Genomic DNA, 19,192 nt, shown 5'->3' with positions numbered 1-19,192 from the left:
GTGCAGCACTGATTCCTGTGCTGCCCCTGTGTCGCTGCATCCTGGAGTACATCATGGTCATGACAGTCAATGAGATCACAGCGAGGGTGGCAGAGGTGTTTGGAGCGGGCACGGCAAATTCCACAGCCACAACAGATTAAACACACACATCCAGAGTGTATCACACAATCAAGCGCTGCCCAGCCTCCACCGACGCCACTACAGTACCTACAGACAGCACTGAAGAGCATACACCCTGCACACCTGCTGCGCATTATAATGCCATCAACACACAACCGATAGCACACATCTGAAAACGGATTCATCTAGAGCAGTTGTAGTTTACTCGACTATGTTTTTCTGAGGCACACAAATATACGGCCGGGGCTGAACCGATTCTGCATCACAGTATTATCTAAAGTAACATCTCTTGAGTGTGAGTGCAAAGAATTACCATTTGTCTCCTGCAAACTGAAATGATAATCTATTCAAGCACACAAAGCCTTAATGTTAATGGATTGTTTAACAGAAACTGATGTGTTTATTATATTTTGTGATCTTGTTAGTTGCATTTTTTTTTTTTGGGATCATTTCTAGGTTTGAAATAATGAAGTTGACAGGACCAACTCCAAACAGGAAACCCTACAACTGTCTGTAGATTTTTTAAGTTTAGAGTTTGACATCGATGGAGTTGTCATCCAACGAATGTCACTAGCCTAGTTTCCATCCACTTTTCGCGCTATGTTGTTATCGACAAAGTGAAAATGCATTTTGGTAAAATGGGGAGAGAATTGAGACAATTCATTGAAATTAACCAGCTTACTGTCATTTTAATTTCACAAATAAAAGCAATTAGAAGAGGAGGAATTGCAATCAAAAGGGAACAGTTGCCCTTCTGATAGGACTGTAAAATTGGTCCTGATGTTGCACCTATCGCAGGTTAAGGCTAATTTAAGTTTGTGTAAAGAAAAAGGCATATATAGGTCTAAAAATAAAAATAAATTTGTTTGGTAATAAAAAAAAAATTATTTAATGCTTTTTTCGTTTGGTAATTTATTTAATTAATATAGGAAATAATGAAATTTACAGAAGGGTGCACCTCCTCTGGTCCCAGTATGGGTTGCAAAAGATTATAGGGAATTGTCTTCAGTGCTTTGCCCATTCATGAGACAGCAAACTACATGCAGCTGGACATTTCAAGGAATTTGAGGAGAATATTCACAGAGTCTGAACTGGATTGTTCCCTGAACTTTGTCCAACTGTATGCTGATACCCCTCATACCTGTATCGCAACCCCATATGTTCACCCTGTCAGTGGCTGCATAGTCACTTGTGGCCTGTCGCATCTTGACCACATGAGAAAGACTCTTTCCAAGGCAGTACAGTACCTGGACCACATGGATGACTTGGTGACCAAACGTTGGTCCCAGGAGTCAGAGTGGAGCCAGTGGCTTTGTTTGAAGATGACATACCCCATGCAAGTGATGCAGACCCCAATTTTGACATGACAGAACTTGGTACCCTGTCGTCCAATCACCCCTTGGTTGTTCCGTTCTTGCACAAGAATGTTAATGAAAGGGTCTTAACAGTTGTGGAAGAGGTGCTTAAACACTTCAAGTGCATACCAGTGTGAGCTGGCATTGAAGGAAGTGTTCTTTGGACAGTCAGTTTCTCCATTGACAAACGTTTTAGTGTTAGCTTGGGGACAAGTTTCATCCATCCAGAGAGTGTGACCTTGACTCTGAGCTTTCTGGGACCTGCTCCTCCCAGCAGTGCAAGTGTGGGTCCATCTCCTCCCCATTGTCCAACTGGACCAGGGATGATTTACAGAAGCTGCGAATCAATAGATTGTTCCAAAAATTCAGGCCACAATGTGGAGCAGTACCTCTTGCTAGGACTGCAAGATCTGAAACTGAAATACTTCCCAGCTATGAAGTTCTGGACTACAAGGAACAACAAGATGGTCAGTTAGTCCTTTAAAGAATTTTTAGATGTGCATGACCGAAAGGATGGCACCTTTAATCAGGCCAGAGCTACAACATTGGTAGGGGACATCTGCATGGAAATGGAGAGATAGTGGCATGCCTTGGTTTGAACCTGTTCTTGTCAGTTTGCTTGGAGCTGCAGGGTCTGCTAAAGGTGCTGACTTTCTGAGCTGCATGGCAAAACTCCAGAATAGAGACTATTATTTGTTGAGACAGCATGAGGGTGAGGATGACACCTTTGTTTCTCATAGGTAACAGTTAATAGCTGACAGCATATGCCGCCCAATGATGTTCAAATCAAATCAAATCAAATCAAATCACTTTTACCCAATGTTCCAAGGTCATTTGTTGTAAAATAATGGATTTCATGTATTGACACAACACTGTTAATATAATTGGGACAGCATGCCCTGAGGTTACCTGAGCAGCTTTGGGACAGTGCAGTAAAATCTCCTTATAACTATGGAAATCCTTGGCCTAAAACCATGACTCAATTTTAATTTTCATCAGACTTGAACAGCTTTCATTCGATCTTCCCCAATTTTGACCAAAAGTTATTAAAATAATTTCATCGTTTCAAACTGTTTTTCTCTATTGCTCCCGCAAAGTTGACAGGAATGAGGCTGTATCTTGGCAACACTTTGGCCACCTACCCATCTAAAGTTGTCAGTTCAGGTTAAATCTGCTCATAACCTTTGGCCTAAAATCACAGTTTTGCTGTCCTTCTTTGGATCATGCCTACTGTAATGTGTGATATGCGGATCAAGACTGAAGTGCCTTATTGCTTTTATAAAATGCCGGCAACAGCAATATGATAAAAGACACCAATGTTCAAAAACAGTTCTTCTTTTGCCAAGAAATATAGTTTATTATCGTATTTAGGCTGTTTGCATTAAGAGTGAACAGTCTGGTTTCGAAAGTAAAAATCCCATTATTTTTTCCATTGGGGAAATGATTTTTAATGATAACTTATAAATCTTTTACTGTGAGCTATGAGGTTGTTAATCAATAACTATATGCTCATGTTGAAGCCATCAGTATGGGTTATTTCAACTTAATTTTATAGAAATGGTGTTTAATAGTACAATTCCTGGTGAAGAACTACACTACCCATGATCCTGAGGGAGAATCCACTAATCAGAGAATCGCAGTGTCAAAAAACTCTGCAGAGACCACCCACTCCCATGATGCACTGTGTATGACGCAATGGAGTAGGTCTCCCCACACTCTCACACTACTTGTGTCTTTGCAAATATCTGAATATATCAACAAGATCAAGACATAAAAATCCCAGATATTTTCTTTAATTAATTTTGTTAATCTGTTCTATTTAACAAATGTACATGTTTACAACAGTGTATGTTGTACTGCTGTGGGGATGTCAGGTAGAGGAAAAACAGGTCTCTTTAAAGAGAAATGAGGAAGATCAGTTCTACTGTTTAGGCAAGCAACAGCAAAAATTACAACAATGCACCTTTTTTACCTACATGCCTTCTGTTTACCTGTCATTATACCTAGATAAAGGGTCACAGTCATGGCGAGACATCTAGTGATCAACAGTGTAATAAAATACCTTGGTATGAACGAACAGGAATGCAAGCATACAGACAATATATCAAACACTGTATAACTCAGCTTTCAGCTAATTTACGACTTCAAAATAGGAGACAAACTTATACTAGGCCTGCTTTTAAATACATATGTCAGCATTTTGAACACATTTAGGGGCAAACAAATGACATTTTTGGCCGTTTATAGTATGGATCTATGCTTTCAAGTGGATGAATATTTAGGTGGGACTCTGCCCTACCTGCCCATATAGATGAGCCGCACCAGCAAACACCTGTGATTAAGTGTCTCATGGAGAGCTGACACTGAACGAGTTGTTTACATCCAGAGACTATTTAGCAGAGAAGGGCCACATCTATTTAAATAAATGGGAGAAATTAGTACGCCCAACCAAGAAGCTCTAACGCCCAACAGTCAATGGATGTAGAAAGGAAGTCCCGCCTTACAAGTAAAAGAGCCAATCACCTTTTAGATACAAGCCAGGAAAATTGCGTGTTTTAGGTAAAGTCTCAATATGAGGTAAAGAAGCACAATTTATGATTCCAGTTTTATACAATTTTATTGCTGATTTGAAATGTTTTTGATTGTAACCTTGACCAACCATTTTTGAGATTTTGGTGTCCCCCCCATTCAAGTAGATAGGAGCTGCACTGGCATGACTGGAAATAGCCTCCCGGGAGCATTCCAAAGATGACCGACAGACTTGCTAGAAAGTCTTTGCATCTCAATCAGTTCCCTAGTTCAGTTGTCAGGGCACTGATCAGTGAGTTGGCCATTTTAAGGGCTGTCTTATTCGCAAAATCGTTCCAGTGCACTGAAAAGTTTGCTCCCTAAAAAATCCCACAATGCACCGTAAAAACCATGGAGCATCCTTGCTCACTATTTTCCCTTATTGGAAACATTGTCATGTCCTCTGAAATCTCTCAAGTTGTTAGAAGACGAGCACAAGTGTAAAACTATGAAGTCCGAAACAGCCCCTATCCACTAAATAGTGCACATTTTGTAGTGGTGTCCGAATTCATTCCCTACATCTCGTTCCCTACATTTGTTCACTCATTCTTACCCACAATGCAATCTGATTTTGAGTGTACATACGATGTACACTCTCCGACCCCTATTTCCTATAATCCAACGCAGAGACGGCGGCAGAGTGCAAAAGAAAATTGCAAATGGTGGATGCAAACACCAGAGGTGGCAACTTTGACAAATGTAAGTAACTATTTTATTAATACAAAATACATCTGTATCAAGATATAATGAAGTAAAATTATACATATTGATGGATTAATTTAAAATTGGCCACTTACTCTGCTTAAATGCAATTTTTGACTCGTAACTAGCAAGGGTAATTTTTACAGTTGGGATTTCATGCAGCAAATTATAATTTGTTTGATTGTTCACATATATTATTTATCATGTTTATTCGCATACACTTTAGAAAATAATGTACCGAAGATTTTCTATTGTTTTAGGGACGGATGAAGATGTAACGTGTCTCATAATGAGCAGGATGGCCAAAGGGCATCTCTTCTCTGGGCGCAGGAATGGATATGTCTGGAATTGACTCCAGTGGATGGGAGTGAGTTTGTAGATTACTTTTTCTCAGGAATTAGTAGAGTTCAGTTGCAGTTGATATGTCTAATTAGTAATATTTAAATCATTACATTATATACACTACAGAACTGTACTGAAAGAGATGGGTTTGCTTGGTGTGGTAACCCCTGCAAAAGCTGCCAAAGCTGAAAACGAAGAAAACCTACAAGGTAAATTCATCTTAATAATATATACAGTTCTGCTTGTAAATCTGCATCCTTTGCAGCATCTGCAAAATGTTTTTTTTATATGATGCATAAAAGTAGCTTTTTTTTTAGTACTGCATTAATGAAGCTATTTGATATTACAGATATGTACATACATTTCACAAATCCAGATCATAACTAAATTTACAAATGATCCTGTTAAAAAGTTTACAAGCCCTTGGTTCTTAATATCATGTGTCCTCCTTCAGGGTCAATGACTGTAGCCTTTTGTGATGTTTGTGCATAGCACTTCACGTTTGATCTCTCAGTGGCTGATCCAGCTTTGCCACTCAGGACATACTTAACTATTACAAAAGGCTACACACAATCATTTATGCTTAAAGAGGCAAAAATTAATAACGAAGAGTTTTTAAAGTATTTAATTATTATTTTCTAATGGAGTATACTTCAATATCTGTTATACAGTACTGAATCAAAAACAAAACATACATTTTTGTTTTTGCTCATTTTAAAGAAAAACTCAAAGATTCTACAAGGGGTATGTAAACTTTGAGCACAGCTGTATATACAGTATTTTTATTCAGTGCTGTTCAAAAGTCTTTGTCATAAGACAAGCTATTTTATTCTGCTTAGTGTTTTAATTGGAAATATAAATTTTAGACTATAGTACTATACTTACTATCATGCATTGAATTACAGGAATAGTTCACTCAAAGGTGATCAACTTTAGTAATTCTCTCATCATTTCCTCACCCTTATGTCATCTCAAACTCCTATGACTTTCTTCCACAGAATTCAAACAAAGATATTTTAATGGAAATATGATGTCTGTTTGTTCACACAATGCAGGTGAATGGTGACCAAATCTTTTAGCTCCAAAAAGGACATAAAGGCAGCATTAAGGTAATATGACTATTACCTTAATGAGTATGACTCCAGTGGTTAAAACTTCTGAAGCAATCCAATCAGTTTTTTGTGAGAACAGACCAAACTGTAACTCCTTTTTCACTATCTATCTTTTTTTTTTATGTTTTTTGTTTTTATTATTTTTCCCCTTTTTCTCCCAATTTGGAATGCCCAATTCCCAAGTACTTTTAAGTCCTTGTGGTCGCGTAGTGATTTGCCTCAGTCCGGGTGGCGGAGGACGAATCCCAGTTGCCTCCGCGTCTGAGAACGTCAACCCGTGCATCTTATCATGTGGCTTGTTGAGCGTGTTGCCACTTAGACATGGTGCATGTGGAGGCTTCACGCCATCCACCGTGGCAACCACGCTCAACTCACCACGCGCCCCACCGAGAACCACATTATAGCGACCACGAGGAGTTTACCCCATGTGACTCTACCCTCCCTAGCAACCGGACCAATTTGGTTGCTTAGGAGACCTGGCTGGAGTTAGCGAAGCGAACTCCGGGGTGTGGTAGCCAGCGTATTTTACCACTGAGCTACCCAGGCCCCCCTTTCACTATCTTGACATCAGCAGTCTCCTAGCCAATCATGATTTCAAGCTCAATTGCACTTAGTGCTTGATGCATGCCAGAATGCTAGATGGTGCCAGGAAGTATAATCAGACTTGAAATCTTAGAGACCTGAGCTTGAAATCTAGGGCTAGGTGACTGCTTATGTCAAGATTTATAGTGTTCTAATCAAAAAGCTACAAGAAAGTCTTACGCATAAACTTTTTGCCGCCTTTATGCCTTGCATTGTATGGAGATAAAGAGATCATATCTCTAAAATATTTTATTTGTGCTCCGTGGAAGAAAGTAAGTCATACAAGTCTGAGACCACTTAAGGGTGAGTAAATGAAGAGAAAATTCTAATTTTTGGGTGAACTATTCCTTTAAACCCATACTGAACGACTTTATGCTGTCAGAGCTTTTTATAAGAAAATGTCATGTATCTCTGTAAGATATATCATTCTCTTCTAAATCAATTTTAGGAGCTAAGGAAGCCACCCAGTTGGGAGTTGGGACTGAATCGTGGGAATCCACTGCAGGAGCATGGAAGTGGTACAACCTCATGGATGAGGCAATAGGTGGGAGGCCATCCATCCAGCCTCCCATCCTAACTGCCTCATCCATGAGGTTGTACCACTTCCATGCTCCACTGTTGTTGCAGTTCCCCTGATTTAGTACCAGAGGAGCCAGAGCAGGAGGATATGAGAGGGAGTGGAGATGCAAGGCCAGCGAAGAGACAGAGAAGACTCAGTGCTTTTTTTAGAGAGAGAGGCTGAGAGGGCAGAGGAGAAAATAGAAGAGAAGAGATGAGCGAGGAGAGACTTCTCTCAATTCTTGAAAAAATTGTGGAAAAAATGTCAAGTTTTTATTTAGAATAAAACATTTGAGTCATGTTTGCTCTTTTCTTCACAAGATAATTTACACTAACATACTAACAAACGCCCCACATCTTTTTCATAATTTAACTATATAATAACTATATGTTAGATTAGTAAATAGTCATTTATAGAAACAGATTTTATAAATAATCATGATGTTGTAGGGCTGGAGGAAGATCATCAAAATCTGGAGCAGAGACGGCGGCAGCTAAGTGGTTTCTTGTGTGTTATCCACTCTGCGGGTCTGTTATGTGCTGGTCATCAGGGACATCGTTGTTCACTTGGCCTTCTTCTGGCTCTGTGATGTCACCATTTGTGATGCAGGTGTTGTGCAGTACAGCACAACAAGCTATGACCTCTGGAGCAAAGACTGGCTTAACTTCAAGGGCCTTGAAAAAGATGGATCGCCATCATGTTTTCAAACTGCCAAACGATCTCTCAATTATAGACTGAGCTTTTGCATGGTGGGAGTTGAAACAACGCTGACTTGCATTCTGGAGTGGCTCTCTGTATGGTGTAATAAGAGAGATTGTGTGGCTAAGGCAGGGGTAACCTCCATCTCCTAAAATGTGGTAACCCTCTGGTGGGTACAGTGCCTTAGTGTAGATTGGGCTGTTCATGAGCACTCTGGAGTCAAGATTAGATCTGGAATAATCCACAAAAATGTCCAGGTATTTTCCTTGGTGGTCACAGATTGCTTGTAGCTGGATGGAATAAAACAACTTTCTGTTTAAGTAGCACATCAGCAGATGGTGGCTTGATTCTAATGTGACAGCCATTAATGCTACCAGCAAAGACAGGACTGCCAGCCAGGTTTGCAAAGCCAGCACTGATTTCCTCAAGCTCCTGCATAGATGGGAAGCGGACTACTCTCTGTTTGATCTAGAGGATCTTTTTTGTGACTCTGTGAACAATTATGTTCACCAACATTAGTTCATCCCAGTTTGGAGAGGACGCTGGCGCACGTTAGCATCTACCTTCTATCAGGGACTTGTGCAAAGCAGTGGATTAAACAAGTGGATCTCACTATGATAAGGTACTCCTTCTCCGAACTTCTGTTCCGGCAACATCATGCCCGTCCTGACATCAGTGTTATACAAACTTTGTGATCCATGTAACTTTTCCGTCGGCCTAGTTATGTGCACAGAGGCTCTCGTCAGAAACGCTGCATTACTGGAGCCATATCCTGGTCGAGTCGTAGACGCTTGGTTCATCATTACTCAATCTGCCGGGGTATTTGCCCTAGTAACCTATGTTATCCTGAAATTCACTCTGACAAGTGCGGTGGGATTACGCGTCTCAGTACTGTAAGACTCGTACATTTAATTACAAGGTCACTGAATCATAAAATGGCTCTCCCATCTGACATTATTACAGACAGAAACCTTGATGTTTTCTGTCTCAGTGAAATGTGGCATAAAGACAATGATTACCTCAATCTCAATATGTGTGCCCCATCTGGTTATAAGCTTATTGATATGACGCAATCCACTGGTAAAGGTTGTGGACTCGCTGTTATTTACAGATCCGATGTGTCAATCACTGAAATCGCTGCACCCTCTGTTTCGTCATTTGAATGTTTGGTTTTTAAAATCAATGGTGTTTTGTCTGTTCTTGTACTGCTAATTTATCATCCTCCTAACCTAACCCACTCTTCTTCTCTGAACTTACTGAACTGTTGACACTTCTAAGTCCTATTTGTTCAGCTATGGTATTAACTGGAGATATTAACATTCATGTTGACAGTCCGAATTGTGTTAATGCTGTCAATTTTTTGGAAAGTATTGATGGTTTTAATTTTACCCAACATGTCAACTTTCCTACTCATGGGTCAGGACACACATTAGATTTGGTTTGCTCCGCTGGTGATGCTATTCAGTCGCTGGACAGCACTGAAATGAGTATAAGTGACCATAAGCTCATTACTTTTGAACTCAACACTTCAACTTCAAAGTCTTTGATTGAAGGTGTTATCACATTTAGAAACATCAAGCACTTGAACTATGACCTCTTCTCTAACTCTGTTTCTGTGCTTCCAATTTTTAATTCAGTTGAGGACTATAATTCTGTTTTGTCTACTATGTTGGAGGAGTTTGAACCTCTGAGAGAGCGTGTTGTCACCTTTAGGAAACCATGTCCCTGGTATACAACTGAGTTACGTTTACTGAAGGCCAGAGGTAGGCAACTAGAGCGGCAATATAAAAAGTCTAGCCTAACAGTTCATAGGCATATGTTTGTTCAACACCAAACTGATTATCACAACTCTCTCAATGCTGCAAGTAAGGATTACTACTCTAAAATCATTAGTGATGGGGCAGATAATCCAAATGTATTATTTAAGATTTTATCCAAAATTTCTACTTGTTCATCTGTTGACCAATGTAATATGTTTCTCAATTATTTCATTGGTAAGATTGAGAATATAAACAACTCAATAGCTTCTGTCCCTCTGTCTGAGTTGCCTCAGATTCTACCAACAAATCCTGTGACTCATGCTTTTTCGAGTTTTGCAATGGTCGATATTGATTTCACTGTCAGAACCATTATGTCCATGAACTCAACTAACTGTATTCTTGATACCCTTCCATCATCTGTTCTCAGGGGCTGTCTTCTATCTATTAGTCCTCATATCACCTCAATTGTGAACTCCTCATTAAATTCTGGTTCGGTTCCCCCAACACTCAAAATAGCAGCAATCACACCAGTCCCAAAAAAGCCTCTCTGGGACAGTGCTGGACTGGTTCAGATCGCTCTCAGTTTGTCATCTTGGGTAATAATAAGTCTGAGACTGTACCAGTGCATCAGGGTGTTCCACAGGTGTCAGTGTTGGGCACCACCCTATTCAGCATTTATATGCTTCCCCTCGAGCAGCTTATTGGGAAGTATGGCCTTGGTTATCACTGCTATGCTGATGATACACAAATCTACATCAGCACTGGCCCTGATATTAATTGCACTTTAACTGTGCTGACGGATTGTCTGCATGAAATTAGTACCTGGATGCAGCATAATTTTCTAAAGCTGAACTCATTGGTACACTGGCTGCTACACGTAACGTTGACCTAAATCTTAAATTGATGGTTGACAACAGCCTTGTGCTTCCCTCCTCTCAAGTGCGGAACCTAGCTGTCATCTTTGATGCTCAGTTGACATTTGATGCACACATTAAAAATATTTCCAAAACAGCCTTTTACCACCTTAGAAATATTGCCTGACTTAGGCCCGTCCTCTCTCTGGCTGATGCAGAAAGTTTTATCCATGCCTTTATCACCTCTAGGCTGGATTACTGCAATGCCCTCTTTTCTGGCCTACCAGCAAAAACCTTAAATAGGCTTCAGTATATTCAGAACTCTGCTGGTCGTGTTCTTACACACACCTCACCATGTCTACACATTACACCTGTGCTCTCGCAGTTGCACTAGCTTCCCATTCATGCTCGTATTGATTTTAAAACTCTAATTTTAACATATAAAGCAGTTCATGGTATTGCACCAGAGTATCTTTGCAGTCTTGTTGCGCCCTACACTCTCTGCCATTCTCTTCATTCTGCCAATTAATTTGCAGTTCAGCATTCCTCCTGCAAACTTAAATCTATGGGGGAAAGAGCTTTCTCTTTCAGAGGCCCTAAGCTATGGAATGCTCTTCCTTTTACTATTAGAAACGCCCCAACCTTGGATTGTTTTAAGAAGTTACTTAAGACTAATTTATTTAAGGTAGTCTTTTAATATTTATTCATATTAATTTTATGTGTGGTTGCTGCTGTATGTTAGTAATTTTGTCTTTAGTCTTTTTAAATTTTTTGATATGGTGGTTGCTGTTGTATGTTATGTGTTTATTCAATGTGTGAGTGTAAGAAAAGAGCATTATAAATAAAAGGTATTATTATTATTATGTGCACTGTTGAACGGGGTATGGCAAATGCTCTGCAAACGACCCGGTAAAAAGTTGCACTTGCCAGCCAAAATGTAAAGTGGTGGAGGACACCGACAACAACCCCGCGAAAATGTGTGCTCGTGCACTTGTGTTAGTTTTTGTTGGTAGTTTACTTTTCTACAATTTTTTTTATTTAAAAAAAATATATATATATAAGACAGTAGCGTTTTTATTATTTTTTATCTTTAATGACATAAATAGTAAACAGTTCTGTTATATTTTTATGAAAAATCAAATATACATAAACATGACAAGTTGTTGAATTATTTTCTCTTTATCATTAATGTAATAATCATAACAAATGAACAGTTGTGAAAAGATTGTATTATGATCGTTGTATTGTGATTAATATTTTTATTAATGCAAAAAATAAAACAAAATGCCAGGGTAATGTACAGTAAAACATTTAATTGCATATTATGAAAGTATATATATAGTGGGCGAGTGGGCGATTTCAGACACAGCTCAAGCCTTATTTTCTCTTTAAAAGAGATGTTGTATGTAATAATGTCTTTCATTCATAATTACCATGAAAGTGAAACAATCTTTTAAATATTTGAGTTGTGAAAAGGTTTAAAATACACTCCTATATATTTTTCTTTATGTATGCCATTTATCTGTTATAAAAACACTATACGTTTGAATATCTTAACGATAATTTATTAACGATAGTATCATTTATACAGCCGTCTGCTGATTAATGCGCTTCTATGCGCGAGCTCGTTACCGTGTCACAGGTGATTGAGTCATAAGTGTCCCAATGTGCAGTGGATCAGTACCCTTACCAGTGCCCGAATTCATGTTCACGATATACTGATTCACGACATAGGGAGCTATAACATTACTCATCCATAAAATTACATAACACACACACACACACACAGAGAGAGAGAGAGAGAGAGAGAGAGGGTGGTACAATACATGGCATGGTTAGAAATACAGATGGGTGTTTTTAAGGTGAAGTTATACTATATGTACTGTATATATCGTCCTGCAATATTTATTTTGCATAATACCATCACAATATCAACACCAGAATCGCTATAGTATTTTTTTATTTTTTATTTGTTAGTCAAAAATGTTTTAAATGATCTCATTAAACTTTGAACTCGCCTTACAAATGTTAAAAGTTGAAGATTTTCAAGATTACTTTTTTTAAAATTCAAAATACTTTCACATCACAAAACATTCACATTTATTGTTCTGCTATTCTGCATTCAGATATAAAACAGATTTTAATATGCATATTGCAAAAAACTTTTGTCACTGTAGAATCCACATTACAGTGATAGTTTTCTCCAAATGGAAAAATCGGTCAAATTTTTACTTACCCTCATGTTCCACCCTAAACTGCCACTGTATGACAACAATGAGCACAACATTTTCCCCCAACAATTCCTCCCTTTGTTTTAAGAAAAAGAAAGAAAGTTATATAGGGTTATAACAACACAGGGGTGAGTAAACAATTGGGGCTTTTCCACTGCACGGTACGGCTCGACTCGACTCTGCTCGCTTTTTGGGGGTTTTTCCACTGTGGATAGTTCCTGGTACCTGATACTTTTTTTAGTACCACCTCGGTCGAGGTTCCAAGCGAGCCGAGCCTATACAAAATGTGACATCAAAACCCTGCAGATCACTGATTGGTCAGAGAGAATCGTCACTACCAGCGTCACTGGATTTTCGACACGGGACATCAACACGCTAGTTTTAAAGTTAGCAACAGCGATAGCAGTATCATTGGTTCACGCGACTTTCGAATTGTAAAAAGAAATGGCTGTGCGCAAAACCACGCCGTGGTCAATAAACGAGGTGCAGACGTTCCTCTCGTTAGCGACGAACGAAACGACGCAAAACGAAAAAGTCTTTCAGGAAGTGTCCCAGCTGTTGGCCGCACACGGCTACCACCGGACCTACCAACAGTGTAGGGAAAAGTAAAAAAAACTTACGTGACTACAGAACCATCAAGGACCACAACAGCCAGAGTAGTTCAAACAGAAGAAAGTGGAAGTGGTTCGACCAAATGGACGCTATCTATGGCAATAGCCCAGCGAGCAATGGGAGGGAGAGTGCCCTGGACTCGGCGTTGTTGGAGTCCACGATGGAGGATGGTACGTTTTGTTACGTTAACTCTATATTCTGCTTGAAAGCTTCACTTTTAGTTGACCAGCTACTGGAAAGCTTGCTTCTAAAACAACCAGGCCAATTTAACTGTTACACTTGTGTAAAATCACCATGCAACAACTGCTTTATGCAGCACAATGAGCTAGGAGCTAACAGCTAGCAGTCGTGTTATTGTTTATGGTCAGTAATGTTTGTGTCACGTTTAAGATAATGTCACGGCAGTAGAGGTGGTGCAACTATGACAATCAGCCTATAATCCCACCCACGTTGAGGCGGCACTAAATTACAGTGGAAAAGCAAGCTCAGAAATGTAAAGCGAGCAGAGTCGAGTCGAGCTGAAACGTGCAGTGAAAAAGTGCCAAATGATGGAATTTCCATAAGTCCCATACTGACTGAGTGCAAATAATTACCATAGCTTTTGTTTTCATGTTTGTTGCACAATCTGTGTAGGTAAAAAAAAAAAAAAAATATCATTTGTTTATACAAAACAAACTGTTGTTTTAGAATAAAAAATCAACAATAATGATTGTTTGGTAGTTAAAATAATTTTAAAACAGTAATAATAAAAAGGTCTACATATTCTCCAAATATTCAGATCTGTTTATTCCAGGATATTGTAGATTACCACGAAAATATATGACAAATACAGGGCAGTAAATAACTGTGTCATTGTAGCTGCTTTTGACTCGAATCTTCCCACTGCATTGATACGCCTGAAACCAGCAGATGTCCTCAGCGTGCGGTGTTTTGAGCGCTTCGAAACAGCGAATCACTGATTCGAAGTTTCAGAAAGCTTCGTTTCTCCCATCGCCGCTTGCGTGGCAAAGTTAGTTCATGAATATTAAGCTCCTGCGGCGTCCAGTCACGTAGCCTAATTAATAATCATGAGCCATACCTTCAGCCTAGCACAATCCGGTATTCTGAAATATTGGGTTTTTTGAGTTGCACTGGGAGGAGCATATATGAATATTCATGAGTTTCCTGTTTCTTGTAAAATCGACACTGAAAATAATTAATGCTGGCTTACGCGATCACAAAACCTGTTTTCAGAAAGGAAATAACATTTCAGCGTCGAAAGAAGTTAAGTTTATACTATTAATGTTAATCTGTGTACAACAATTTATAGATTTTGTCGTATGTTATGTTTGATTTAATGATTACAGCCATTGATTTGCTAAGGGATCGTAAGGAAACTGCTCCAAATAAATAAATGAACCCAACAGCCATTAAGTATTTCTGTTATAGTTTTCTGTTTTCCCTTGTGAAACTTTAAAACTGTGTTGTTAGATAATTTGTCACAACTGTATCTGTGATGGCATAATAACGTTTCTTTTGTTATTATTCTGTGTCATTCCTTAATCTCTTGTTCATTTGGTAAATAACTAACAGTTGCTCGGTACACACTGAATAGATGGGCGATGTGCTGGATTGGCATATCCAATCTCAGATGCATGAAGGTAAGAAGGCTCATCTGAATAGGTGTCAACTTTCTTCTTTCCTGAGGCAGAAATGGCATTATATGGCACAACAAAACCTGAAAAATGGCATAGCTTGGAAGTCCAGTGTAATATTTTACTTTAACATTATCATCCTTAAAAAAAATTGTCTGTGTTTTTGTCTGTCAGTTTCACTTCATTGTGGCCCAAAAGCAAAGATGGTGCCCAGTCAGGATGTGTGTCAAGCATTTCATATGCTGGTTGTCCTGTAAATACAGCAATTTCATAGGTTACGTATACAAGCTGATGGGAATCTTTATATAACTTAAACAGCATCTCATGCTGGCAGAAGAACTAAATGAAATGAACATAATGTTGTGGTTTTACATTTGCCTGTTTTTTTAGATTTCACCCATTACTACACTCACACACAAACCTATGTTTACACTTCACATGCCATCATAACATGTTTTTGAAGAAATATATTGTACAATTAAGGTCAAAGTTGCACACCACGGGACTCACCTGATTGAAAATGCAGAGAACACTCTCATTGACGCAGAGATGTTGCTATAACTAATGTCTTTTCGTCTGGCTGCCGCTATCCACGCCATGCGACGTCTTCTCGTTACCTCCTCAACATGCTTTCCTTCACATTGTTTACACGTCGGAAAAAGGAAAAAACATATCCCATTGTTCAGTTTATTTCCTGAATGATCGTGTGACTTGCTATTGCAGTTTTTAATGCAGCAGGGATGACCAGCCATGGTGATATTTTCCAAAATCAAAAAGAAAATCAAAACACTGCCGTAAACACACTAGCAGAAAAGAAGCTTGATCCTCCTAATATGGCGTCTACACTAAACAGTTACCCAGAATTCAGCACAGCGTGATGTCAGCTTCACATTCTCTATAGGCAGAAATATAAAAAAATAAAATACTTTGAGAACCACAGAACTACTCAGCTGCTGGGTGAAGAGAAACGCTTAAAACAGAAAACTTTATCCTTAAACACCCGTTACATCTCTCATCTCCGTCTCTCTAGAGCTACTGTATATCTCACATATAGAGGTATTTGTTTCTTCCTTTTAAATAATATAAGTAGGCCTATTAGTGAAACTATATGGCTTTGTTTCTTTCAACATACCCTCTGATGTTCATACATTTTTGTTTTTTCATGCTCGACGTTGGAGAGCGAGAGCATTTTGCCCTGCTCTGTTTCAAATTTTACTGCAATCTGTCACACACAGCACTAAAGAGCAAGAATAAAACATTTATTGTTTGAATTTGGTGATAAAAGTGATAAATTGAAATCTGAAGCTAAAATCATGTTTCTCGTAAATCTATTTTTCACTCAAATGATGGAGCATATCACATTTGTGGATATGTTGCTGTAGCTGGTGCTGATCAGTGCTTAAAATCTGCATTAAGTGTGTGCAGATAATGATGCTGGTTTCCTAAAGTCACATTTGGCTTGTTTACTGGCTGCTGCAGATCTTGTGTGGGTTTCTATTAATGTATTATCCCGGGAACAGTCTAAAGTTCAGTGCTGACTGACAACAAGCAAAACCAGAGCAGAAAGCAAATGGCTACAGCAAGCACTTTTGGGCATCTGCTGTCAACATCATTTTTCAAAATAAAAGTCCCACATTGGACGAACTCATTTTTACATTAATATGAACATGAATTATATTGTAAAAATAAAGAAAAGGAAATAAATCAAAAGTAATACAAAATAAAATATAATTTAGGTTATCAAATAATATGGTGAAATTAGCTTTATATTCTAATGCTCATAAAAAATACAAATAATTGAAGATTAATTTTAATATCTATTACATAACTAATGGTAAAACTGTGCATATTATACACAGTCTAAATGCAGTTTGGAACATAACACATTTATATTTGTGATCTCTGTGATAGATGGTCCTTTTTATTCCAATAAACTTCAGTTTATTTGGGCGGTGGGGGTTCTGGTGTTCTGTATGCTTTTTGTTCAGAAACTTTTGTTTATTTTGATTTTTTCGAAAAACATACCTTTTCGAACTCGTCCTAGGCCGTTTGCCTGATTCTCACGAAACTTGGTATGTATCATCTACAGACCCTCCTGACAAAAAGTTATCAAAATAATTTAGATGCGTTGAATCATTCTAAAGATATAAGCAAGTATGTTTTGGCCATGGCCTATAATGTCTAATTAGCCTGTATCTTGTGAGTGCAATTTTCAAACTTAACAAAATTTGTACACATGGACAAGAGAACACTCTGAGGTAACATAACGAGTTTCATTCAACCCGATCTCATGAAAAGTAGCATAATTTACGAGTTGGCTATTTCGTATGGTCTTGCACAATGTTGCTTGCATGAACTCATACTCACGCTCACGTGCAAATTCCCGGATGTCTAATGTGGAAGTAAGCGTGAGTTCCGCGCATGAGGCGTTAAGGACATACTTATTAATATTATGCCCTTACCCAAACCCCTTATCTAAACTTAATCAATCAGTAGAGTGTGTAAACATGATAGGAAGCTGTTGTGTGTGACAGAAGCAAGTATTAGATGGAAACGATGTCCAGTGACGTCATTGGCTGTAGTGAAAGTCGTAGGAATTCAAACAAGTGCAGTCACAGGATATCATACGAATTAGCCAAATTTAGAAAAGTCGTACGAATCCTGACGATTCGCCATGAGAGTGTGTTGGTTTTATTCATTTTTGATGCTAGGGGGCGCTATAACTTAAGACAATCCTATTTTTGCAACTGTGGTCAAAGCAGGTGAAATGTTACACCAAAACAGCTGTCCATAGCATCCACAGGATATTTTCTGTCAAATTTGTTTGTTTTGGTCATCTTGACATATGTGCATGGCCCCTGAATAGTTGCTTGCGGCTATATTATTATTATTATTTTGTTAGTTTTTTTGCATTGGGGGTATGGCCTCATGTTGGGGTTTAATTATGTGATAACTTGACAGGCAGACCACATAATTACATGTCTGCTTATTAAATAAATAAATGGCCATGAAATATTAATTTAATAAAAGTTTAAATTATGTGGTAAGAAAAAAAGAAACAAGAGAGACATCAAACTAGCACAGCTAAGTAGGAAAAGGGTTGCCTGGGACAACTGTCAGTTATGCTGTTTACACAGAAACATGCGATTCCAAGTATTCCAGAAAGCCGTGTAATAACATTCATTACTAAAATGGCAAACAAATTGTAAAGCTAGTAGCCTAGAAATTGTATTCAATTTATTTTTTCATATCTGTGAATTCATCAACCAAATTAATGTCTCCATTTTCTGCTTCAGGGAAATCCATCACTGAATCACACCAATGGATCACTCATTGCTTCTTGAGTGGCTGTAGAATGAGGAAACCATGACATTCCTGGACTTTGATTTCAGATGTATTGATAGAATCTTCATGCAAAATCAAATATTAACTTTGCTATGTTGGGACCTTTTGTAAGGATTCTGGGTCTGCTCACCTGAGATTTCAGTGGTGAAAATGATTTTGCCTAAAGTAACTTGCTTCTAGCTTGTAGGACTTATATGTACACATCTTCTAAACACATAAAGACAAGTATTGCTAAGTAGATAATAAATTCATTTATTTTATTACAATAAGTCAGAAACCATTAAATTAACATTATATTACAGGAAATATATTGAATATACATACCAAGGCAGAAATATGAATATTATTAAATAATATCCCTCCTTGTCCCAGACAACATATATATTATATATATACATACATACAGTATATATATAAATTCTACTTATAACAAAGTTAAAACAAAATTGAGTGAACTCTCAAAATTGATGGACCAATATATAAAAGGAAAGACAAAAACACTTATTTTGGGAGTTTGGTTAATAAGAGAAAGAAAATGTATTTGAAAGTGTCTTATCCTGTGAGCTCCTAGAGGCTTTGCTTTGCTTTCAACATATTGCATTATAACAATCCACAGAAAACAAAGTGGCAACGAACTCAGTATTATTAGTTGAAACTATTACTCTACTGTATGTATTTTAAAGTAAACTATATGATGGACAAACGTGAGGTTTTGGA

At 38.2% G+C, this 19,192-nt stretch overlaps 1 protein-coding gene across 5 annotated transcripts in view; it reads left to right on the top strand.

The window, feature by feature from the left end:
* LOC127415287 (receptor-type tyrosine-protein phosphatase beta-like) overlaps window positions 1–11,909 on the top strand; it is a 28,126-nt gene extending 16,217 nt beyond the window's left edge. For 3 of the 5 annotated variants that reach the window (XM_051653982.1, XM_051653984.1, XM_051653981.1), the window contains exons 11-14: window positions 7–4,742; window positions 5,006–5,112; window positions 5,214–5,296; window positions 7,790–11,909. In XM_051653982.1, the coding sequence (XP_051509942.1) occupies window positions 7–73 (67 nt within the window). In that variant the 3' untranslated portion in view covers window positions 74–4,742; window positions 5,006–5,112; window positions 5,214–5,296; window positions 7,790–11,909. Of the gene's footprint in view, window positions 1–6; window positions 4,743–5,005; window positions 5,113–5,213; window positions 5,297–7,229; window positions 7,291–7,789 lie in introns of those variants that run through there. The other 2 variants (XM_051653983.1, XM_051653980.1) reach the window with 2 other exon arrangements.
* Window positions 11,910–19,192: the final 7,283 nt, after the last annotated feature.

The sequence above is a fragment of the Myxocyprinus asiaticus genome, chromosome 24 (genome assembly GCF_019703515.2).
Source record: "Myxocyprinus asiaticus isolate MX2 ecotype Aquarium Trade chromosome 24, UBuf_Myxa_2, whole genome shotgun sequence".
Lineage (NCBI taxonomy): Eukaryota > Metazoa > Chordata > Actinopteri > Cypriniformes > Catostomidae > Myxocyprinus > Myxocyprinus asiaticus.
This window is presented reverse-complemented; position numbering and strand designations above follow the sequence as displayed.